Genomic DNA, 22,063 nt, shown 5'->3' on the forward strand with positions numbered 1-22,063 from the left:
TCTCTCTCCCATGCATCAGTATTGTCATTGAGTAATAATCACTTTCTGGTTAATGTTGTGGTGAAACGTTGTTCACGACTCCTTCTACTTCTCATACATCTGGAACAGATCAGCAGCTTTGTTCGCTCCCACCGGCCACGTCACAGAGGGGGGAGAGGGGCTTAAATTCCTGAGCTGGGCTCCAGTTTCCTGAAATCCCCACTCCTTCTGCGCCCTCTTCCCCGAGCAAGACCGCTTTTTTTCTTCGGCTCTTTTTAAAAGGTGTAGCTTTCGAAAATGGTAGGTAACTCACTGTTTCCCTTTTCGTGTTACATCTCAAATCGTTTCTTTGAATCACTTGGGCTGCCTTTTATTCTTCCCATCTCCCGATGTTTGCATCTTTGCGTTTTTCTCTCCGCAGATGTTGAAAAGTATCCCTGTGTGTGTCCTGCTGGCCATCGCCTGCTGTCATGCTGAGGTACGTTTTATTTGTTCTTTACCAAGCATATTGGAGCAGTTGTGCTTCATTCCCCTTTTCAGTTCTCAAAATCAAAAATGTTATTTTGTGCAGCTTCCAACTTTTGCTTTGGAGAAGGCGACTGTTTTTGTTCATATAGGTATTGTGAAAGAACTGGCGAAATTCCGGACTTGGGTAAAAATGCCAAACATATATCAAAAAAGAAAGAGGGCAGTTAATACCGTGGATTAAACATAACAGCACACCACCAAAAGGATTATTTAACTTATGTTCAATAAATAAATAAATTGCATGCATCTTTTTCAGATTTACTTTTGTTTTCGAGAAGGTATAGCATTGCAACATATCTCACCGCTTAAGTCGGTTTGTAATTATGTTAAAGTACGGAATCAAAGATGGCTAGTATTGTAACAGGGTTGGATTATTATTATTTTTTCTTTCTGTGGAGCGACAATACATTCAGCAGGACTGGTATGACAGCGAAACACAATTGCTCCAAAGAATAGGAGTGTGAAGCTTTAACAGCCGAAGCTATCATGTGCTGGTTGAAATAAACTTCTGCCGCTGTAGGTTTGAATAATAAAAGGCTTGAAGTTCTCATTCTGTCATTGCAATCGGCTATTTATGTGTCTGTCTGTCTGTCTGTCTTGTGCATGGTCAGTTAAAATAAATACACATATAAGATGCATTAATATCCATTCTACAATGCATATTAACAACCTGCTTCTTGTGGGAAAAAGTATCATTTCCATCACAATCAAATGTATGTCTATAGTTAAATAAGAAAGAAATAACAAAAACTGTAATTTTCACTAATTATTAGGCTCAAATAAGATTATTGCATCATGTAATGGTGTACTGGATTAATTAACACAAGGAAAACAACTGCTGATATGAAAAGTGCACACTTCAATGCACTGTGGAAATATCTCAGACAGCTACATTCTTGTCTCAGGTTTACAATAAGCCAGCCACCCAGGAATGCTGGATCCATCTGCGGACAAATATTTGTGACAGAGATAACAGACATCCAGGCGTATATTTACATTCAATTGCAGGGGTGGGTATTAGTACTTGCTTGGAAGCTGTAAGTCTGAGCTGTAGCTGCAGGTATTTATTGAACCAGGTACATGTTCATGTGTACAGTCCGTTTTAATTAACCCTTTGTGTGACAATGGAGTATTATTGTAGGGGGATGGTGGGGGGGGGGGGGGGGGTTTGTTTTAGTCTGGTCCCAGCTGAGCCGCTGCAAGCAAATGAAACCACTTGACGGCCAACTGTTAAAGCAGAAGGATAAAAGTCTGTTTTTGTTTGCGGGGTCTGGCTTGCTAAACACCAGCAGGGAGAAAGGAGGCCGGTAGTTCTGACACCGCTGTGCAAATGCAGCTGCTTCCCGCTGGCAGGTATTGGGGTGTGCGCAAGGCGTCAAGGTAAACTCACTCCCCCAGGCTTGGTCACCTAAGTGCCAAGTTCCCGGGCTCAGCAAACGAGACTTGTGACCCAGATGATGCACACACTGCATTAGGCTGTTGGTGCAGCTCTCTAATGAGACACAGCGGGTGTCTGTTCCTCAGAAATGCAGGTGAGCAGCTGGGAGGCATCTGGTTGGCTGATTGAACAGAGTTTTAAAAGGTATTCTACTATTGGCGTCCGTCAGTCAAAAAACTCCCTGGTATGTCGTCTGCTAAGGGGAGATGTAATTATGGGATCTTATTTGGTTGTTTTTACCAATCCTAGACAAACTCTCCAGAGTCCACAAATTCAAAGCACGTTCGTCTGTTTTCTTTCATGTTCTGTTAGAGTTTTTCTTTTTTGGTGAGAGGATAATTGTGTTACATTCTTACTTGAAATATTTGAACTGTAGGCCTTTGAGATTACCAGAGTCAATGTCTGTCAGAAACAAGTAGAATAACCCTGCTCAGTTTGGGCCCATTTTTCCCAAACATTGATTTTTATCACTGCCTAGATGCGTAACCTAACTCAGGTTCTGATCCTCAGAAACCCAAAGCTACCCCTCCTTGCTGAATAGGCAGTGCCCTTCATTTTCTATGGACTGTCCCTTTTGGGATGGTGCTGTCGCATTATTCAGTGCCATATAACTCTAACACAGCTTTTTACAGTTAATTGACTCAGCTACCACACAAACCCACAACCAGCACTATTTTTTCCCCTTGACCCGAAATAGAGTGATAAAAACTAGGATTCTGTGCCCCATCAGATTACATTCAGAGAGTTGTAATATCTCTAAGCCTGGAATGGTGGCGGTTTTAAATGGACTATCCCTCTCCTTTAAACCTAGGCTTTACCAATGTTAATATCTGTTAATTCTCTGTGTACCAATATGTAGGGGTCTAGATATACGGTGTCACAGATATTAGAATACTTTTAAAGTGGTTTCCTATAGGTTTGTCATGCTTTCACTATGGTTTCCTACACAGTGCCATGCGTAAAACATGGTGATAATCTACTAAGCATGCTTTAGAAGCATTTATCACCCGCATATTAAAGCACAGTCTTTTTTTTTAATTTGCGGCAAAGCGGATGCCATTTGACATGGCAATGGCACAATCCTGAAAGCAAGGGGTGTGGAAAACTACAGGGACAGACAGACAGTTGGAGTGCTGGAATCGCCCCTTGTTTCTCTGGCCAGTCCAAAAATGGAAGGGCCTGGAAATAAGGCAGACAAGGTGGAAAAAAATGAAAAGAAAAAACAAACAAAAGAAGGGTTTAACTGTAGTTGCACAGTCTCTCTGCAGCTGGAGCCGATTATTACCTCACAGTGGTATGGCTCCAGTGCCATTTTTGTAATATGCAGGGGGGAACTTTGAGATGAGATAATCGGTATGCAAGACGGCTCTGTTGCGCAGTAATTTCAGACATTATTATAGTTTCGGTCGGGGGAACGTTAGTGTCTCGAACTTATGGATTTAGTATTCATGGATTGTTGCTATAAGAAACCCCTTGCTGGGATATTTGTGTAGAAAGAGTTTAAAGCTAACTGTTTGAGAAGATAGGTAACGTGGCAGGCAATTTGGGCTTACTGGGGACTGTTCTGCCGGGGCTTGTTTGTTCCAGTCGTAACATCCTCATTTGTATTTGAGGAGCCTTGAGCGTGGAAGACTGGCACTCACGCTGTGTAGTATAATGGGTGAATGGGTCGCGGTAGATTAATTGCTTTGGCTCCGGGGAGTTCCAGTCCAGCCATGGTCACTGCACAACACAGTCACTCATCAGCCTGTCCACTCTGAGATTGTTCAATGTGTCGATGTGCTCAGTACATGGATATGCTTTTAGGAGTGGGCCAGCCCTGAGTGTTCACTCATGATTTTAAATGGCATCTTCAGTTTCGCCCGGTTTTGAGTCACAGTGTTCCCTCATAGTCGAAATCCCCAAAGGGAGGCATCGCACCCAGAGGAAATGGGGAACAATTTATTTGAAGGAAACATGATTTGAAATGTATTTAAAATATAATCAAAAGCATTGTATGATGGTATTCAGTCTTCTGTAGCACACGGTAGTAAAATCACAGTAAAGTGTAGGAAAGCCAAGTGAAATCATGGTAGTAAAACCATGCGGAATGTGCCAAATTACCTAATTTCAAAAGGAAGTTGTTATAGAAGAGAAAAGGTCCCTACATTTTCAGACTCCAGTTTATAATAGAATTCAGTTGTCTTGTGAATTGAAGCAAGCACAGATGCTCAGGAAAATGGCACTTCTTTTACTGACAGTCCACACATCAAATACAGATTAAATGTCTAAACCCAGATGTGTTTTCCTGAAAATCTCACATTCGCTTCGCTAGTGTGTGGCTGTTTTGCAGAATTTACACACCCTGACCTTTAGAAAAATGAGAACAAAGAACACTTTCTGTATCATATGACAACCAAGTCATGAGCATTTAACTTGTATGTATATATATGTATAATTGATGGACTTACAAATGTATTACTGATAGTAATACACAACAAGGCTAGACGTAAATCATTAGCAGCTGGAACAACCTTAAAATTCACGAAGTGTTCATGCCAGACAAAGATAAAGGCAAATGCAACAATCCCATGGAAGGGGATGATGGTTAAGATATGAAGGTTGATTACCCAAGAGGTTTATTTTTTCCTTATTGTGATAAGATTCACGTGTAGTACACAGTATATTGTTCGGTACAATAGGAGAGGTTGTTATTCACAAAGTGAAAGGCTAGTGAGGAGAAAATACAATTGTATTTGCCTTCCATCAGTCTGGTGTCATTACAAATTCCAGCCCCAATATGTGTTGGCTGCTTTCCCTTTGGAAGAGCCAAGGAGTCGCTGGTAAACCGAAAACTGGTGCTGAGTGATGCAATTGGAATTTGCTATTGGCTAGTGGGTTGAGGATTTAATCTAATCTGGGCCTTTGTTCCGATTTTTAATTGTAACCTTTGCCTGCTGTAAATTATACCTGGCTTTTTGAATCGGGTGTCTACTGAAGGCCCCTGCAGGGACTGATTCTTGTGCTTTGCCTCATTCATTTAATTATTTTCAAATTGCTCTGCTGCTGATTTCAAAATTGCTTGCCAGATGATTTACCACAAAGCAACATTCACCAGAAATATATATATATATATATTTTTTTTGCTATGGCTGACTCATTCAGGCCAAAGAAAGCGGCTTGGGGTACGTCTGTGTGTAGGCTGTGTGAGGGGGTTTCTTGACATGTTCTTGATAATCAGGCAGATAAAGGACTAGTTTTGGTCTGAAGTAGGTGGACGTTTTTCTCCAAGTAAGTTTTTTTTTTCCTTTGCTTTTTTCTCAGCTCTGGTAAGCAGATTGGCAGCACATGGCCATAAATTAAAGTTGCACATAGTCGAGAAAGCTGAATGCTCTTTAGCACGTCAGGTAAAGACTGCCCTGACAATTTAGCTGACCACTTTTCTGCAGCTCTGAATCTGGGCCAGAAATGCACATAAAAGAAAAACCACAATCGTAGAATCAGGGTTTGCAAGACATGGGTCACATGTTCAGGTCTCCATCTTTTCAGGAGTTCCCAAGCCACACAGCCACAGATTCTGTGTGACCAAGCTGGACTAAAGAATGTGGTATGCTTGTCAGATAAAGGGTCAGTTTATGTGCAGGCGACACTAATTTGGTCAGTGGGGGGTCCAGCAGTCAGAGAGACAGCTCATGTAGGTCTTCTGAGTACAGTAATTATCCACCAGAGCAAATAAATTCACAGGAGGAGGTGTCTTTTGTGAGAAGAAAAGGCCATTCTAATATATTCCAGGCTCAGTTCTATTTGGAAGGCAGTACGTAGCGCTTCAGAAAATCTTGTGTTCTTCTTGCAGGTACAGTTTTGTGCTCATTGTGGTGTTGGTGTGTGTAACTTCAAGGCCAAATGAAAGACTTGCAGCTGATGCACGGAAAACAAATCTAAAATAGCTTTCTTGTTGATTTTTGTAAAGTTTGAAAAACTAATAATGGAGAAACGATATCTGTAAAATAAATATGTCAACCTGGTTTTAGTATTAGAGGGCACATCTGAAAATAATAGGAAACTTTGCCTGTAAAAAAAAGTTCATTGTTCAAAACCAAAAAGAAGAAAAGAAAGTTCAAAGAAAAGTTTTCTATAATATTCTGTAGACTATGACGAGTTATAAGTTTAAATATTACAGTACTTGAATGCATTGCAGCCCCTCAGACTTGTAGACCTACTTTGGAGGACTATTCTAACATTCTAATATCAAGGACTGAATAAATGGGAAGGGGGAAAAGTATTGAATTGTGTGATCTGTACATACTTGGAGCAAAGCTCGAAGATACTGATATGCTTTTAAAAGCTTAAATAACTTCAAAGAAATAGCTGTCTTTCTTGTGTCCTTTTTAATTTCACCCTAACGTTTCTGTTTCAACACTGATAATAATAAATATAATATTATATAAAAATGTATATACTTCTCTGTATATTTTTCACTATGAATAGCCTACATTTTCTCTCTCTCTCTTGTGTTCTCTGGGCTGTAGTGGAACCAAATGTGTGAGAATTCTTAAGATTATATATGCCTTCTAAAAGGAATAAAGAGTTCAAGAGCTTTATTTTAGGCAAAGCAAACAGCTGAGTTATACAGAAAAAGTGCAGCGCAATAGTTTTCCCCTTGACCAAAGACCAGACTGAAAGGTCCCAGTAGTGTTCGTGTTGGCACTTAGCAAGTGCTAAATGATGAAAGGTCCTCAGCATGTCTTATCTGGGTGTATGTAATAATGCTCTTATTTCTGCTACTAAGTGCTAAAAGAACTCTTCTTATCCTGCCCACACATTTTCATATTTCATAATGTGTTAAACATGTCTGTCTGTGAGTGCTCGAATGGAAAGACATTTAGAGAAGTTTGTAAAAAAACGATAATATAACAGAACAGACCCGAGGAAGCAGTAAATTAGTTTTGCTTAATTTTAACAGAATTTTTTTGCCGGGTCTATGAAAGGTTGGTCTGGTTTGTGCCCGATTCAACACTAAATGAATGAGAGTATGCAAATTGTGACAATACGGTGTCTTTCTTTGTAGCTTTGCTCCGCAACATATAGACAGACTTGATGTAATTAGAGAGACACCCCCTGGGACTCAAAGAAGCCAGTCTTTCACATGACAATTTGTTTTTTCTTGGATGCACAGGCCTGTGAAAAGCCTCAGTTGTAGACTGCAGTGCTATGAACTGAAAGCTGACAATAGTGCAAAAAGTTTATCAATGGGACCTTACTAGAACCCAACATGAGATCTTATGAAGATATGTCATGTCCCCGAGGTACTTCTTTTAATTTTGTCCTACAGCAGAATGTGCACAGAGCACGTTGAAGTGATATGCGATTGTGTTGCCTCTTCAATATTTCAATGACCTTCTCATCCTTCTTCTCCTGGTCCTTATTATTATTGTTCAGTCCTATTGACTAATGTCTTTTGTAGTATTTTGTTCAAATAAGTAGCCATGCCTGCTCTTCTAGGGCACAAAATAAGAAAAAGTGATTTCCCAAGCCCAATTTATGTAACTTCTCTGAAGGTGGAGAACATTGCATCTCAGTGGATGTGTTCTTGTGAATTGTGTGTTGAAATAATTGCAAATTACATATTTGTTTTGTGAGACAGAAGAAGGAGGCTCTCACAGAACGTGAGTTTAGGATTATAGCCTTCTTCTTCTTGGCAGAAGAAAGTGAATTAAGGCATGAAAGGTTTGATTCAATGTGCCTTAATGGTTTCATTTTGTTTCCATTACAGAATATAATGCCAGCCTTTTTATGAGTTCAACCTACCCCTTTGCTTCATGGGAAAGACTACTGTTACCCTGCTCTGTGGAAAAAATGTATTTCTTTCTAATTCAGACATCCGCTCTGAAAGTACAGAGGATAGGTGAGGTACATTTTTGTACACACGCCTTATTATACACATCAATGATAAATGACATCAACAAGTTGTTCCCATGTACTGAGCCCTGTATGGTTGGTCTGAGGCCTACTTCCAGATCGCCTGGCTATGTTCCCGAAGAGGCCCTAGGAGTGTTGCACAGCAAGAGACGTGCAATGTGCAAGTAGGGCAATTAAAGGCCATATACCTCACTCGTTCTTCAGGAGTTTTATACATTTTCTCTTCGTGCATGTTTTCCCTTTCGCTCAGGGCTAGGTTGAGCAGAGAATATCATTGTCCAGGCCTCAAAGACAGCAAAGCCTGCAGGGTGGACTGATTTCTGCATGCTGTGTTAACTGCTAGCAGATGTAAGCCCCATCTTTGTTCCAAGAGACTGGGGCGCCTTTCCTTCATTCTTTTAGTTTTGTGTTGTTTTATTTTGTTTGGTTTGTTTCCTTTCATGTCCAGAAATAAATAGTCTGCACACCCTTGTTGCCCAGGACTAGTTCACCCTCCCTCGTTCTCACACCCTCTGTTTCCTCATTCATGCTAAAGCTTCTGGGTAAACCCTCCACTTTCACTGAGCCCCTCCAGACTGCGATGAGGTAGGCTTATTTGGCCCGACTGTTTTGAACTAATTTGTGCAGCAAAGGTTTTCCCGCTCTCGGCTCATTGTTAGCCATCCGTTCCCAAAGCTGGAAGATATTGTGTGGCCTCCATTCAGTGCCTGGTCTTTGTCTTTTGGATTCAAGTTCTCAACGCAATCTTTGAATTCCTCCCTTGCAAAATCGAAATTATTGAGACTGCTGTGAGAGGGTTATCATCAAAGCCTACTGCATTAATCCCCCAGTGCTATAAAAAAGTGAGCTCATCTTAGTTATTGCATCACTGTATTCTGAAAGCTTATATATATATATATACATATATATATATATATATATACATACATATATATATATATATATATATATATATATATGTATGTATATATATACATATATATATATATATACATATATACATATATATATATATATATATACATATATATATATATATATATATATATATATATATATATATATATATATATGTATGTATATATATACATATATAACTAATCTGTATATGCCCATCTCTTTAATTTAATTAGAGCTACAACAAACACTGAGTGGAAATCACAATTATAGCCAAAACCATTTGCACTTGATTCATTCGGATGAAAAGCTTTTACGAATTAAGTCATTTTTCACTTGTTAAAAGGCAAATGCCAATCACCGTGTTTTCCTGTTACTAGAAATCCATGGTTGAATGTGAGTTCATTGAGAATTGGTTAATGTACAGAAAGCAGGGCATACTGTCTCTGGGTAGTTAATATGTAGTTGCCGAACCACTGCTCCTCCTGAATTCATATGGAGGATCAAAACTCTAGTTAATTTATGATAACTTATTACATTTGCAGAGTAGATACAAATATGACAAAAAGCACACTGTAGCAGCAGCAGCAAAGAAAATACAAACATACATTTTTATACACGCTTGTGTATACCTGTATAATACAAGTAGCCGGAATGTACATTATAGACATCTAATGGGTGTCAATCCAACTTGAAAGTGTAATCTTTGAAAAGCATTTTGCAATCTGTCAAACAGTGTGAGAAAATGCTCTAAAAATGATGATTGCCTTTTAAATAATTGGAGGTAAAGTTACAATTCTATAATCCACTTTTAAGACCTAATTTTGAATATTCATTTCAGTTTTGGTCACCATTGTAGCAAAAGTACAATTGCTTCCCTGGAATAGTGACCTATAGTCAAAAGAACTGAATGTTTGAAGGGCTTATACACATAGGTAAATGTGAGATTCGGTTCAAGTATTCTTCATCCTCAGAGGCATTGGCGGAGTCACCCAAAAAGACAACTTAAAGCTCAGCACTGAATTGATGATCACAACTGTACATTAAGTGCAAGAGTATTTAGTGCTGAAAACAGGAAGCAGTTGACACAAAGAGTCATGGTGTCTTGACGAGCGACCGAGCCTTGTAGTTGAAACTGACATAAAGGGCTGCTTTAAACAAAAGAGTCTGTGATCCATTGGCGACCAAACAAGAAAGATACATTGAAGATCCTCCTCACATTTGTAAGCTCTCTTATATTCTTTTTTTGTCCACAGTAATACTGTTTGACAATAATTCTGAACTCCATAGAAACGGCAGCAAAATAAACAGGGATGGTTCCAGTCTTACAATGTGTGACCCTGACACAGTTGTCTGTCATTGAATATCTGCACCTGAGGAACAGAAGCGATTGTCAGTATCTGTGTGTTGGTGGCCCCATCTGTGTGTGTCACAAGGGGTGTCACTGTCTTCATCAGCACTGCTGCTCTGATACCTAGTACAGATGTCTTTATGTGGTCTCCATGCTATGCTTGGTGTTTTTTGTTGTGTTTTTTAAAACAAAGAAAAAAGCTGTACCTTATTGAGACACGCTCCCTTGCTTCATTTTTTCCCCCCACATTTCCCCCCATATTTGCAATGCCTTTGTATCAGCATTTTTTCACATTTCTATTTGTTGTTGGAAACTAGTCTTATCAGCGCTCACCATGTTTTCAGACAGCCAGTCTTTTTTAATTTACCTCCAGTGGCAAACTAATTGAACTGCTCTAATCCAGAAATCTAAAGGGGCTGTTTCTATAGCTGCTGACCTGGCATTTACTTTTCTCAACCCTTTAGGAGAAAGGTATGTTTTATACTGCTCCCCTTACCTGCTGTGTGTTACGCCTACTTATTGCCTAGACAGTATAATTCTTATATATATATATATTTTTTTTTCAGATATTTAAAGCTTTCTTATCCAAAAGAAGTCCATTAGAGTACATTATACGTATACTGTAATAATATGTACTTATAGATATGTATGAATACCTAGAGTGTATTTAACTGTATTTCTTTGTCATAAGGGGTTTCATGCAAATCAAGTAACCAAGACATTTTGACAGCACTAACATACACACACACACACATAGACACACACATCCGCCTAAGAAAGTTTTCAGTAGCTTACAACACCAATTTGTGATTTGGTGTGAGAGGTTTAAATGTAAAGAGCTTTGATTTTCTTCCAGGGAATGATGGTCAGCCACCCCCCCCCCTTTGGGGAATGAGCCAACCAGGTGGTGCAGAGGTGGTGACAGGAGAGGTGTGGAATGTGAAACGACGAATGCCGGGGGTGTGTGATAAAGAGGGGGTATTTATACTTAATTGGGCAGCAGTAAGAGAGCTGAATCGGATTTGTCTACTCCCGAAATGTTATTATGGAGTTCAATAATTAAGTGAATCTGAATTCTTGAAACTCCTTCAACATCTGTTTGTGTGTAGCTGTAAATTGTTTTAGGATTGTGTAGATGGAGGACATAATGTGTGAGAGAGAATCGGAGGAATAGTTTGCACTAAATGTAGTCTCATTCTCAATGTTCTTTTCCTATTCTTGATCTGTTCCAAGAATAGTTGCTAGTGGCAGAGGAAAATGAAGAATGATCACAGTTGGTTCTGAAATATAGGCTCTTTTTTATGGAATCAGAAGAAGAAAGTCTGAATCTCTGTGTATTACCAATGCGAATTAAGCGTGGATGGATATTTCCTGTAATCCACTAGTAGCATTACACAATCTCCTGAAAGTGAGACCATGTGTCTTCATTAAAGCAGGTTAGCTTGCTTATCTTTCCTTGGGATTATATCATCCCAGACCCTGCTCCTGATACCAAGCATATAAAATAAGGGACAAGCCAATATTCAAACCGTCTTAAATGTAATCCAAAGGGCTTTTCCACAGTAAATGAAATAGGTAGGTTTGGAAATAATTTCACTTGGCCCAAGTTCAAACCTTTTTCAACATCCAAGAGACTGTAAAGATACAGACATAATGCAATAAATAAATGGAGTCAAGGTACATTGAGAAACAATGTGTTCATGGAGAATGTGTAGGGTGAGTTCTCACGGAGTTCTCTGAGAAGCAGTCAAGTTGGAGCCCATCAGACCATGGCCCAGTTCAATTCCAAGAGCCAACCCTCCTCCCATGTGTTTCCTGGAGATCAGTGACAGACGAACATGCTCTCAGTGTCAAGCCGACACTCATGTTATCAGTTTAATAATAGCATTATTGACCGTCTCGCCTCCTGTTCTGCTTTGCAAGATCTTCTCGCCGGAGGTGAATGCACATTGATTTTAAACATACGCGCATTCACACTCTGAAAAATCTCCTGGACTACTGTAAAGCATTTGCCTGACTATTCTAATCACTCTAATTAAGGATTAGTGTCCATAATTTGTTTGTATGCTAATTTATCCATTCCAAACTTGACTCAGTTTCTTCTGTTTTTTCTGGTCTTGTAAGCAGGATGTGGTCTGCTTTACAGGACATACCTGACAGAAACCGCAATGACTTAGACATGACCTATAAAACTCTGTAAACCAGGAGTTTCAGACTCCAGTCCTGGAGGACCACAGTGTCTCCTGGACAGTGTTTCATTCCAGCTCCTTAATTGGTCTAATTAAACAATTCATTGGATTAATTTAAGACGCTGAAAAGTTATGGGGCAGCACAGTGGTGCGGTGGTTAGCAGTGTTGCCTTATAGCTCCAGGGGCCCCAGTTCAAGTCCCAGCTCACAGTGCCTGTCTGTGTGGAGTTTCCATGTTCTCCCCATGTCCACATGGGCACCCGTTTCCTCCCACCATCCAAAGATATGCAGGTTAGGTTCATTGGACAACCGAAACTGCCCTGTAGGTATGTGTGTGTGTTGCACAACAATGGCCTGGCATCCCATCCTGGGTGTATTCCTGCCTTGCACCCTATGCCTGCTGGGATCAGCTCCAGCTTCCCCACAACCCTCACCAGAATAAGCAGTTTCAAGGATGGATGGATGAAAAGTTATGTGGTTTCAATGATTTGAGTATTCAACAAATTGTAACGTTATAAAAATAAAATATGAAAGTTTTAGATAAGCCTACCTGAGTAAATAATGTAAATAAAATAATTGAGAGCCCCTGTTGGAACTAAAACCAGCAGACACTGATGCCCCCCAGGTCCGAAGTCTGACACCCCTGCTGAAAACCATCACCGGCCCAAGTTAACTGGCACAGCCTCGATGTATGTTGCTCATGTTGTATGATTGGCACCATTCTGCCAGAAAGGAGTTATTCAGAAAACAATTTAAAGAATTTTTCAATTTTAGTGGCAGACTAAAAAAGAAAAAAAAGCATTAACTTCACAGATGAGTCATCTTTTTTTATGACAAACAAGTTATTTCATCTGTCAGACCAGCTTACAAAGAGTATCGGCTCTTCAAAGGGAACCATGGCGTTAAGCTCATTCTCGCTCCAGATTTTATTTATGGGTGGCAGATGGTTTTAAACATGATAGTTTTGACTGCGGAGTGAATGGAAATGTATTCATGTTGTAGCTTTCATATTTACACCATGTTTTCCTTGCACAGACATTCTTGTCTAGGTTCAGACACAATTCGGCGAGTTAACTATCTCCAATGAATTGTTCCTGTTGTGCTATGCTAATGAAGAAAAGCCGCAGGTGGTCATTAAGGGGCAAGTTTTCTTTACTGTGTGAGCATTGAGGGGAAGGCACTACCGTAGCAACCTGGCATTGCTATGGAAATAACCTCCTCTTTTTGATCATTCTCTTCAGGCCAATTAGCAGACTGCACTGAAGCAGAGAATCCCTGGAATTTGGAAGGTCTTTCTTTTGTGACTAAGTGATTACAGGAGTGTTACCTCACCGGGGAAGAATCTAATAGTGTCCTTTAGCAGATATGTTTGTTCTCTCTTGGCCCACTCATGGACCACTTCAAGTGTGGAGGTTGGACTTCGTGACCTGGTTTTCAAGCAGCCTTGCAGTTTGTCTGGTGCCTTTTCCTCCTGTTGATAATTTGCATTGTTTAACATTGTTTATTGAAACAGTGTGTGTGACCTGTGTCAAAGCCTGGTCTCTGGTTGCTTATTAAAAAATACATAAATTAGGCCATTTGTTATGCTTAGGATTCCAGAACAAGGATTTAATTTGAAAACATAGTAATGGTTTTGAAGTTGTGCAGATTCTAAGCGTGTTCCAGGCCTGAAATCGCACTTAAATCACGGACCGAAAAAAAAAAAAGAAAGTTGGAAAAGAGGCAGAACTGTGGATTTGTGTTTGCCGAGTCTCGTTTGTTCCTGTACCCTGATGGGTTGTCTCAAAGGGGAAAGTACAGTCTAGACTTTGCTTAGTTCTACATTCTTCTGGGAAGGCTTGGCAGGCAGACGGGGGGGAAAAAAGGCCTGTTTCTCCCTTCGATGGTTTTCTGCACTTTTTTATGAGCGTTTAATGGCAGCAGTACCTCATTATTCCCCCAACCCTGAAAAGGTCTGAACTCTCCCAGCAAATGCTAACTCCAAAGTGTGGTCACAGCCCAAGGTTTGCCTTCGCCTTTCCTGCTCCATTTTCTTTTTCATTTCTTGTTATTTCCAGTTCCCTATGTTATCAATATTAGTTGTTTTTTTTATTGATGTTATAATACAAAATATTCAATAGATTGAAAGGGTATTTGAATCATGCTGGGACTGGGAATGGGACGTTTGCAGTACAATGAGTTTTAGTAGGTGCTGATTGATTTTGTTTAGAGACTAGTTCTCTTTTGAAAGGGTTTGTCTTTAAAGCTTATTTTCACTACTAGGATCTTGTTTAACAGATGAAGCTAACTTGAGGACTGCAATCAGTATTGAAGTGATTATGCAGTGTGGCTTGTCAGGGACTAAATGGTATTTTCTATTAGTGATGTGGAAGATAAAAGCTTGTTCTTGTCCTAAATGCTAAATAAACAGATGTCTGATGTTGAACTGCAGCTCTTCATTTAAATGCGATCACATTTTGAATAATGGGCATAGTTTTTCCATGGCTGAGGATATTGCTGCTGCAGTACTGTAGTCACATATAACTGGAATAGTCATTAGATTGAGGAGGCTTAAAAAAAATGTCTGTACATATTTTGCTTGCTCCTCAGTATTTTTAATTGGGTTTTGCAGTGGACACTGCAGTCATTGTCAGATGAAAAATGAGCTCTGTGTATTTTGCATTGTCTGGAGTAATGTCCTCTCTCTCTCTCTCATATATATATATATATATATATATATATATATATATATATACATATATAATATGTGTACTCTTGGAAATAGCTAATGATGGCTTTAAAATGAACCCTCAGCTCGCAGTACTGATGGCTTCTATGTCCAAATCAATGTGATGTATGGTCATCAAATCTGCCTTTAGAGACATTTTAATTTGCTGAGCTTTACTAAATCATTCACAAAACAGCTGATGTCAGCTTTCAGATTATTATTACTTTTTGTAATGTAGCCTTTTCTCTCGCTCATTTTGATAGCTATGGAAATGCCATCCAGGGAAACAAACTGTTAGCCTTAAAGGATTCTGTTTTCTTCCATTTGCAAATGTCGTAGGTTTCTTTGGTTCAAAATGAATTAATGAGGAATATGTCATCATCATCATCAGCCTTTTTTCGATAAAACCCCACCAAAAACCAAATAAATAAATGTACTTAATGTGGCAGCCCAGGGTGGCGTCACTATCTATCTATATCTATTTTATGTATATCTATCTATCTATCTATCTATAGAATATTATCACTGTTTTTTGTAGAAAGCCTACATCTTAGTGTGCTTTATTGGAAAATACACTTTGTATTCTGTGTATCTTTGTGTGTGTTTCTACTAAAAATTGTAATTTGCCATGCTAACAGACTATTCCAGCAAGAGTAGCATCTGAAATGCTCAAAGGAAACACTGTGGAGTATTACATTAGTCCTGCGTCACTCACCAAAGGAAAATAATTTCTCCTCTCTTTCACTCGTCCTGGATGTCTGCAGTGTAACAATCTGTTTTTTTTTTCTCCTGGAGTAGTTCCTTAGATTAAAAATATCACTCTTGATTAGCACTAAAACAAAAATGCATAATAGAGGATGAGGCCGTGTATGCCAAGCGACCTGCAGCTATAAATCGATAGGTTGCGAATCCTGAAAAAGGAAGCACTTTTAAGTTGTCAGCACAGTGGAGCTCTCCAAATGTCCTATTCAGTTGAGTAGGACGCTCCTGTGCTGCGTGGAGGCAGCATGAATGTTCCTGCTGCCACGCAATATATATTGTTGTTTTCAGCTTGGCTGCTCTATTGATTAGCCGTCTGTGTATTATGTTGTTTTTCAGTGGGTCTATGGCCCCGCTCCTGTTGGATCAGGGATCCACTGCCATGATAATGCGTGAGGCTGCACAAGTTGCTTGATTGCCCGCGCCAGATATTGTGCAAGTAGATTATGGCCTCACTCCTAGCTGACCTAGTAGATCAACCGGCCTTGCTATTGTAAGCAGAGGGCGTAAATGTTAACCTCTGTAGTCCCGCTTTATATATGTTGATTCTAGACAGTTCACAGTAAGAGCGTGACTACTGTCCTCGCTCCTGGGCGGCTCAGGTGTGGCCCTACGAGGCCCCTGAGATTACTGTCTGAAGTTGTGTTGTGTTGTTGTGTTGTAGTTTGGCACATGGTAATTAAACATGTACTGTACTAGAAACAAAATTAAATGTAGGTTTTTAGTATTTGATGTATTTGAAACTACTTTAAAAAAGATCCAGTATGCCATGGTAAAACCACAGTACACTGTAGGAAAGAAAAGTGAAAACCTGGTAAAGCAAGGTAAGTATGGTTAACCGTTAAGCAAACCATTGTTATCCATGTGTGGTAAACCCATGGGAAAACTGCCCATTAAACTCTTCAAAAGGGTTCCGTTTCTAGGTGGTTTACTGGCTTCAATGTTTATGACGTAAGGCCTGAGTGATTCGGCGCAGCTCTGAACAACCCAGGTTTGTGGCTTGAGGGCCCCAGTGTTTGTTGAAGGAGGTCAGGATATGAAGGATTTTCTCCATTCCCTGAGTCCCAGAGGCAATAACTTCATCACCAAAACAGAATGCTGTTCTTGGCTGCCATTCTGCCTTTTTATGTGTGTGTGTGTGTGTGTAGGGGAGTGGGGCTGTTGAGAAAACGACCTCATCGCCGTACCCGCCCGTCTCTGCCCAGCTGTGAAAAGTCAGCCACCTTTTTGCTGTCTTGATTCTAGTATGAGCCTCTCTTAAGTCATCTGTCAACCAAGTCATCTTTATTTACAGTTTACCCTGCTGAGATGGGAATGCGAAATTGGTCTGACCCTCCTACCGTGGAGGATTTACAAGAAGGCTGCTAGTTAACGTAGTCACACAATTGCCCATCGGGATGCAGGGTGTACTTGTAATGCCTGCAACAGGGGCTTAAGTTTTCACTTCCTCTACTGGTGCGTTTTAGCCAAGGCAAAACACAGCTGGGCGTGTTGTGGCTGGATATGCATTCCTCATCCCAGTCCCCTGCCTGCGCTCTGTACGTGGTGCTTGGGATAATAACAACTCAATGGAAACAACCTCGGAGACAGCTTGCTGGTCTTGATGGCACATTGTGTCAAAGCTATGATTAGAGTAAATGAATGTCTAAAGCAATAATACAAAAAAGTGTACCGGTCCTAATTAAGTTGTCAAGTCGTGTATGTATGTAAATTTGTAGCCTGCAGCGAAACTAAGCCTTTAAAGATACATCAATTGACTTCCCAAAGCTTGCAGCAGAGGGCTTTTATGGCTGCTGTTGCTCGGAGTACAATCAGCTCTCTGTTCCAGGAAGTCTGTGAGTTGCTTCATCCTAATGACTCTTGTCTGGTCTTTAACACTACCTGTTGGTAGATGCCATTTCCTGTCCAGCCTGTACAGTAATATATATATATATATATATATATATATATATATTATTGGCATAACATAAATTTGTCTGAAAGCCTGCATGAAACCCAGAAGCACTGTGGCCCTTTTGGACAGGTTTGAAGAATACTGCTTGAGTCTCACTGCAGAAGAAGTGGACAGTTCGGCTACCTGTAGTGGGTGTATCATCAAGCTGTTTTATGGGTGTCTTTTTAGGTCCTATCTTTTGCCTCTGCCCCTTTACTGGAGTAAAAAACATGTGTCCATAACAGCTATAGATACACAATAATGACTGGATGACTGCTGGATTATAGAGCTACAGTGATTAGTCTGCCAGACTCCTTTGGGAAACTGTTATTGTTTCTGTGAAAGGACTCTGGCAATTTCATTCCTCTGTGATTCCTGCAGGAACTCGTGAGTGATATTTGCAGAAAAATGTAAGGAGACTGGCTCTGCAAGATGCTTGTGTGTTTAACATTAGTGGTACTTGTAGTTGTAATGTCTGCTCTTGTGCTAGCATGTAGTGAAGAAAGTCAAGGAGCCAGAAGTCTAATCTTGGTAAAGCTATTAGAGAAGGGGATGGGAGTCAGGGTTTTGTAACTGGAATGGGACCAGAGCAAAGTTTGATTTACAGCCCCTTCTCTCCCATCAAGCAGTGCAAATCCCTAGTTAACAGTGTTACATTATCTTTAGAAGCTAGAGAAAACTGGAGCCTGACTTATGGTCTGCTCTTTACTCATTATTGGGAGTTGATTATAGTTTGTTCTTTGGAGTCAAAGTCAGTTTTGCAAACTTTTTCAGTGCATCTCAAAGGCTATTGAAAACCGAATCCCCTGTGTGTTTGGTAATTTCTTTTGGGGATGGAAGATGGTATTGCTTTCTAATCACACATCAGGGAGAGATAGCCTGCTTACCCAACAGTAATAGGAGACATTGTGAGTTTCTTATAGCTTATTCTTGGCCTGCCATCAATTCGGGCACGACTACCAACCAGACACAAAATTAGCTTACTTTAAACAGAGAAATGTATGCTTACAATCTTTATTTTTGTGGCTTATTATGAAACCCTGTCCCACAGAATAGCTGTCTTGTGCAATTTGAACTTCAAGTATAAAATGAAAAACACTTGAATGGGAAAAACATGTTTTAGTTGTTGGTTTTGCTGTAAGTTGTTTGTTCAAAGTAAGTTAATTTGATTGTTTTGACGTATGTTTTAAAAATGTATTTTCAAGAATATCAAGCCAATAGAAGACTGTGGCACAGGACAGATACACCCCCACCTTCCCTCCAATGACATAAAACAATGTATGTACTTTTCTTGCTCAACCAACATCCACAGAGCACACTGTTCCTGAGGATTTTAATATATTAAATTCAATTTATGCAATTAGGAAAGCACACATTAATCCTAGAGTGATATCAAATACATTGTGAGCATTAACCTTTTAGTGTAATTGATTATACTTCCACATCTTGGATACTCCACATTGTCTGACAAGATTTGACAGCTGAATGCAATAGCTCTGACTCATTTGACCGATTTTGACCGATCAGTACAATTAGGTAGTGATACATATTTATAGTAGTACCTTGACAGCTGCTGTAACACAAAAAAGTGTGCCTTTGTGTGAGGGAGAAATCTCCAATTTCAATTTCAAACAATTTCAAAATTAAAACCCCAAAGTTTATATACTGTATATTTACAAACTAGAAAACATTGTAAGCTTAGGGCCAGATTAAAAAGATAAAATTATCAAGATTTTGGGCCTGTTTCTAGTTCACACAGTGTCTCCATCTTTGTTAATACCATTGCACAGCAGGGTCTGTTTTTAGTCGCATGAACTACAAATCATGGCAGAAAAACCATGTGTATTGTACGGACACTTTCAGATGTCTTTCTTGTGTTTATATGAGGAAAAAATGAAGCACTTTCTATTTACATACAGCCCTCACACATTTGAAGATCCATTAAAACTAAAACGCTGGGGAAAAAATAACATTCCAGCAATAGCAGGCTGCAAAGGTAAAATCCACACTAAAACCCTAAAAAAAAGACCCCCTTATACTTTAGATAATGGGTTGTAAGGGTCAGCTCTTTGTTGCTAGGCAATCAGTGAAATGCAGAAGTGGGACACAGCAGGTAACCTTGCTCTCCAGCTTGCCTCTGAAGTTTAAAGGGAATTAAATGAGATTTCTGTCCTTCTCTTCGAACTCTGCATCCTGCGCTAGGTAATTTCCAGTTTCCCAACGTGGGGATCATCTCCAAAAGGTCACCCCTCTCCCATTTGATTCCTAATGCAGTTAGTTTAAAAGGTCTCCTTCGTCACAACTCAGTGTGTTATACAGCTGTCAATAAGTGTGACACATTGCTCCCAGCTGGCAGAAGCTAAAGATCACTCTTCTGGTTTTGTGCATCGACATAACAGAAGGCTGGAATTTTTTTTCTTAAACTGTAATGATCGAATCCCACTGTTTTAAAAAATATATACAGTGAGGGGAAAAAAGTATTTGTATCCCCTGCTGATTCTGTACGTTTGTCCACTGACAAAGAAATGATCAGTCTATAATTTTAATGGTAGGTGTATTTTAACAGTGAGAGACAGAATAACAACAAAAAAATCCAGAAAAAACGCATTTCAAAAAAGTTATAAATTGATTTGCATGTTAATGAGTGAAATAAGTGAAATAAGAATAAGATCCTCTCCAAGTCATTAAGGTTTCGAGGCTGACATTTGGCAACTCGAACCTTCAGCTCCCTCCACAGATTTTCTATGGGATTAAGGTCTGGAGACTGGCTAGGCCACTCCAGGACCTTAATGTCCTTCTTCTTGAGCCACTCCTTTGTTGCCTTGGCTGTGTGTTTTGGGTCATTGTTATGCTGGAATACCCATCCACGTCCCATTTTCAATGCCCTGGCTGAGGGAAGGAGGTTCTCACCCAAGATTTGACAGTACATGGCCCCGTCCATCGTCCCTTTGATGCGGTGCAGTTGTCCTGTCCCCTTAGCAGAAAAACACCCCCAAAGCACAATGTTTCCACCTCCATGTTTGACGGTGGGGATGGTGTTCTTTGGGTCATTCCTCCTCCTCCAAACACGGCGAGTTGAGTTGATGCCAAAGAGCTCGATTTTGGTCTCATCTGACCACAACACTTTCACCCAGTTCTCCTCTGAATCATTCAGATGTTCATTGGCAAACTTCAGACGGGCCTGTACATGTGCTTTCTTGAGCAGGGGGACCTTGCGGGCGCTGCAGGATTTCAGTCCTTCATGGCGTAGTGTGTTATCAATTGTTTTCTTTGTGACTATGGTCCCAGCTGCCTTGAGATCATTAACAAGATCCTCCCGTGTCGTTCTGGGCTGATTCCTCACCGTTCTCATGATCATTGAAACTCCACGAGGTGAGATCTTGCATGGAGCCCCAGACCGAGGGAGACTGACAGTTATTTTGTGTTTCTTCCATTTGCGAATAATCGCACCAACTGTTGCCACCTTCTCACCAAGCTGCTTGGCGATGGTCTTGTAGCCAATTCCAGCCTTGTGTAGGTCTACAATCTTGTCCCTGACATCCTTGGACAGCTCTTTGGTCTTGGCCATGGTGGAGAGTTTGGAATCTGATTGATTGATTGCTTCTGTGGACACGTGTCTTTTATACAGGTAACGAGGTGAGGTAATCTCAGATCGTTACCTGTATAAAAGACACCTGGGAGCCAGAAATCTTGCTGATTGATAGGGGATCAAATACATATTTCCCTCATTAACATGCAAATCAATTTATAACTTTTTTGAAATGCTTTGAAAGTGTTGTTATTCTGTCTCTCACTGTTAAAATACACCTACCATTAAAATTATAGACTGATCATTTCTTTGTCAGTGGGCAAATGTATAAAATCAGCAGGGGATCAAATACTTTTTTCCCTCACTGTATATATATATATATATATATTTCTTCTTACACAGATTTTATGGTTTCGTTTTATTTGTATTTGTTTTGGAGTATTTGTTGCTAAGACCTCCAGTAACAGACATGTCATTCAGCGGCATCCATGTCAGAAAATAAAGCCTTGCATCTGATATCTGAGCAGTGCCAAAGGCAGCTATTGAACTTTTTTCTGAATGCAAGATTCAAGGCAGTTTTACCAATTGGTGGCATGTGTCTTTAGTGAGGAAGATGGAGGTACATAGCCCAGTTACAGTTGATTTCAAGGGGGAACTGTTGCAATGTTGTAAATCAACACTTGGGAGTGAAATTTTGGGTCTGAATAGAGAATAAATGTGCCTTTCTCTTGTTTTCTAATGCAAGAGAAAAACATGCTGACATGCTGCTTTTTTGCTGGTAGCGTTACCGTAACTACTGCATTATCCCATGTTGCAGCCTTTCTGCCCAAATTTACTGGCAAGCCCTTGATGACT

The 22,063-nt window shown here is 40.0% G+C and overlaps 1 protein-coding gene across 2 annotated transcripts in view; it reads left to right on the forward strand.

The window, feature by feature from the left end:
- The first annotated feature begins 172 nt into the window (after nt 1–172).
- fstl1b (follistatin-like 1b) overlaps nt 173–22,063 on the forward strand; it is a 52,833-nt gene continuing 30,942 nt past the window's right edge. The window contains exons 1-2 of one of the 2 annotated variants that reach the window (XM_066706880.1): nt 173–279; nt 401–457. In XM_066706880.1, the coding sequence (XP_066562977.1) occupies nt 277–279; nt 401–457 (60 nt within the window). In that variant the 5' untranslated portion in view covers nt 173–276. The remainder of the gene's footprint in view (nt 280–400; nt 458–22,063) is intronic. The other variant, XM_066706879.1, reaches the window with a different exon arrangement.

This window comes from Amia ocellicauda, chromosome 6 (assembly GCF_036373705.1).
Source record: "Amia ocellicauda isolate fAmiCal2 chromosome 6, fAmiCal2.hap1, whole genome shotgun sequence".
In the NCBI taxonomy this organism is placed as follows: Eukaryota; Metazoa; Chordata; class Actinopteri; order Amiiformes; family Amiidae; genus Amia; species Amia ocellicauda.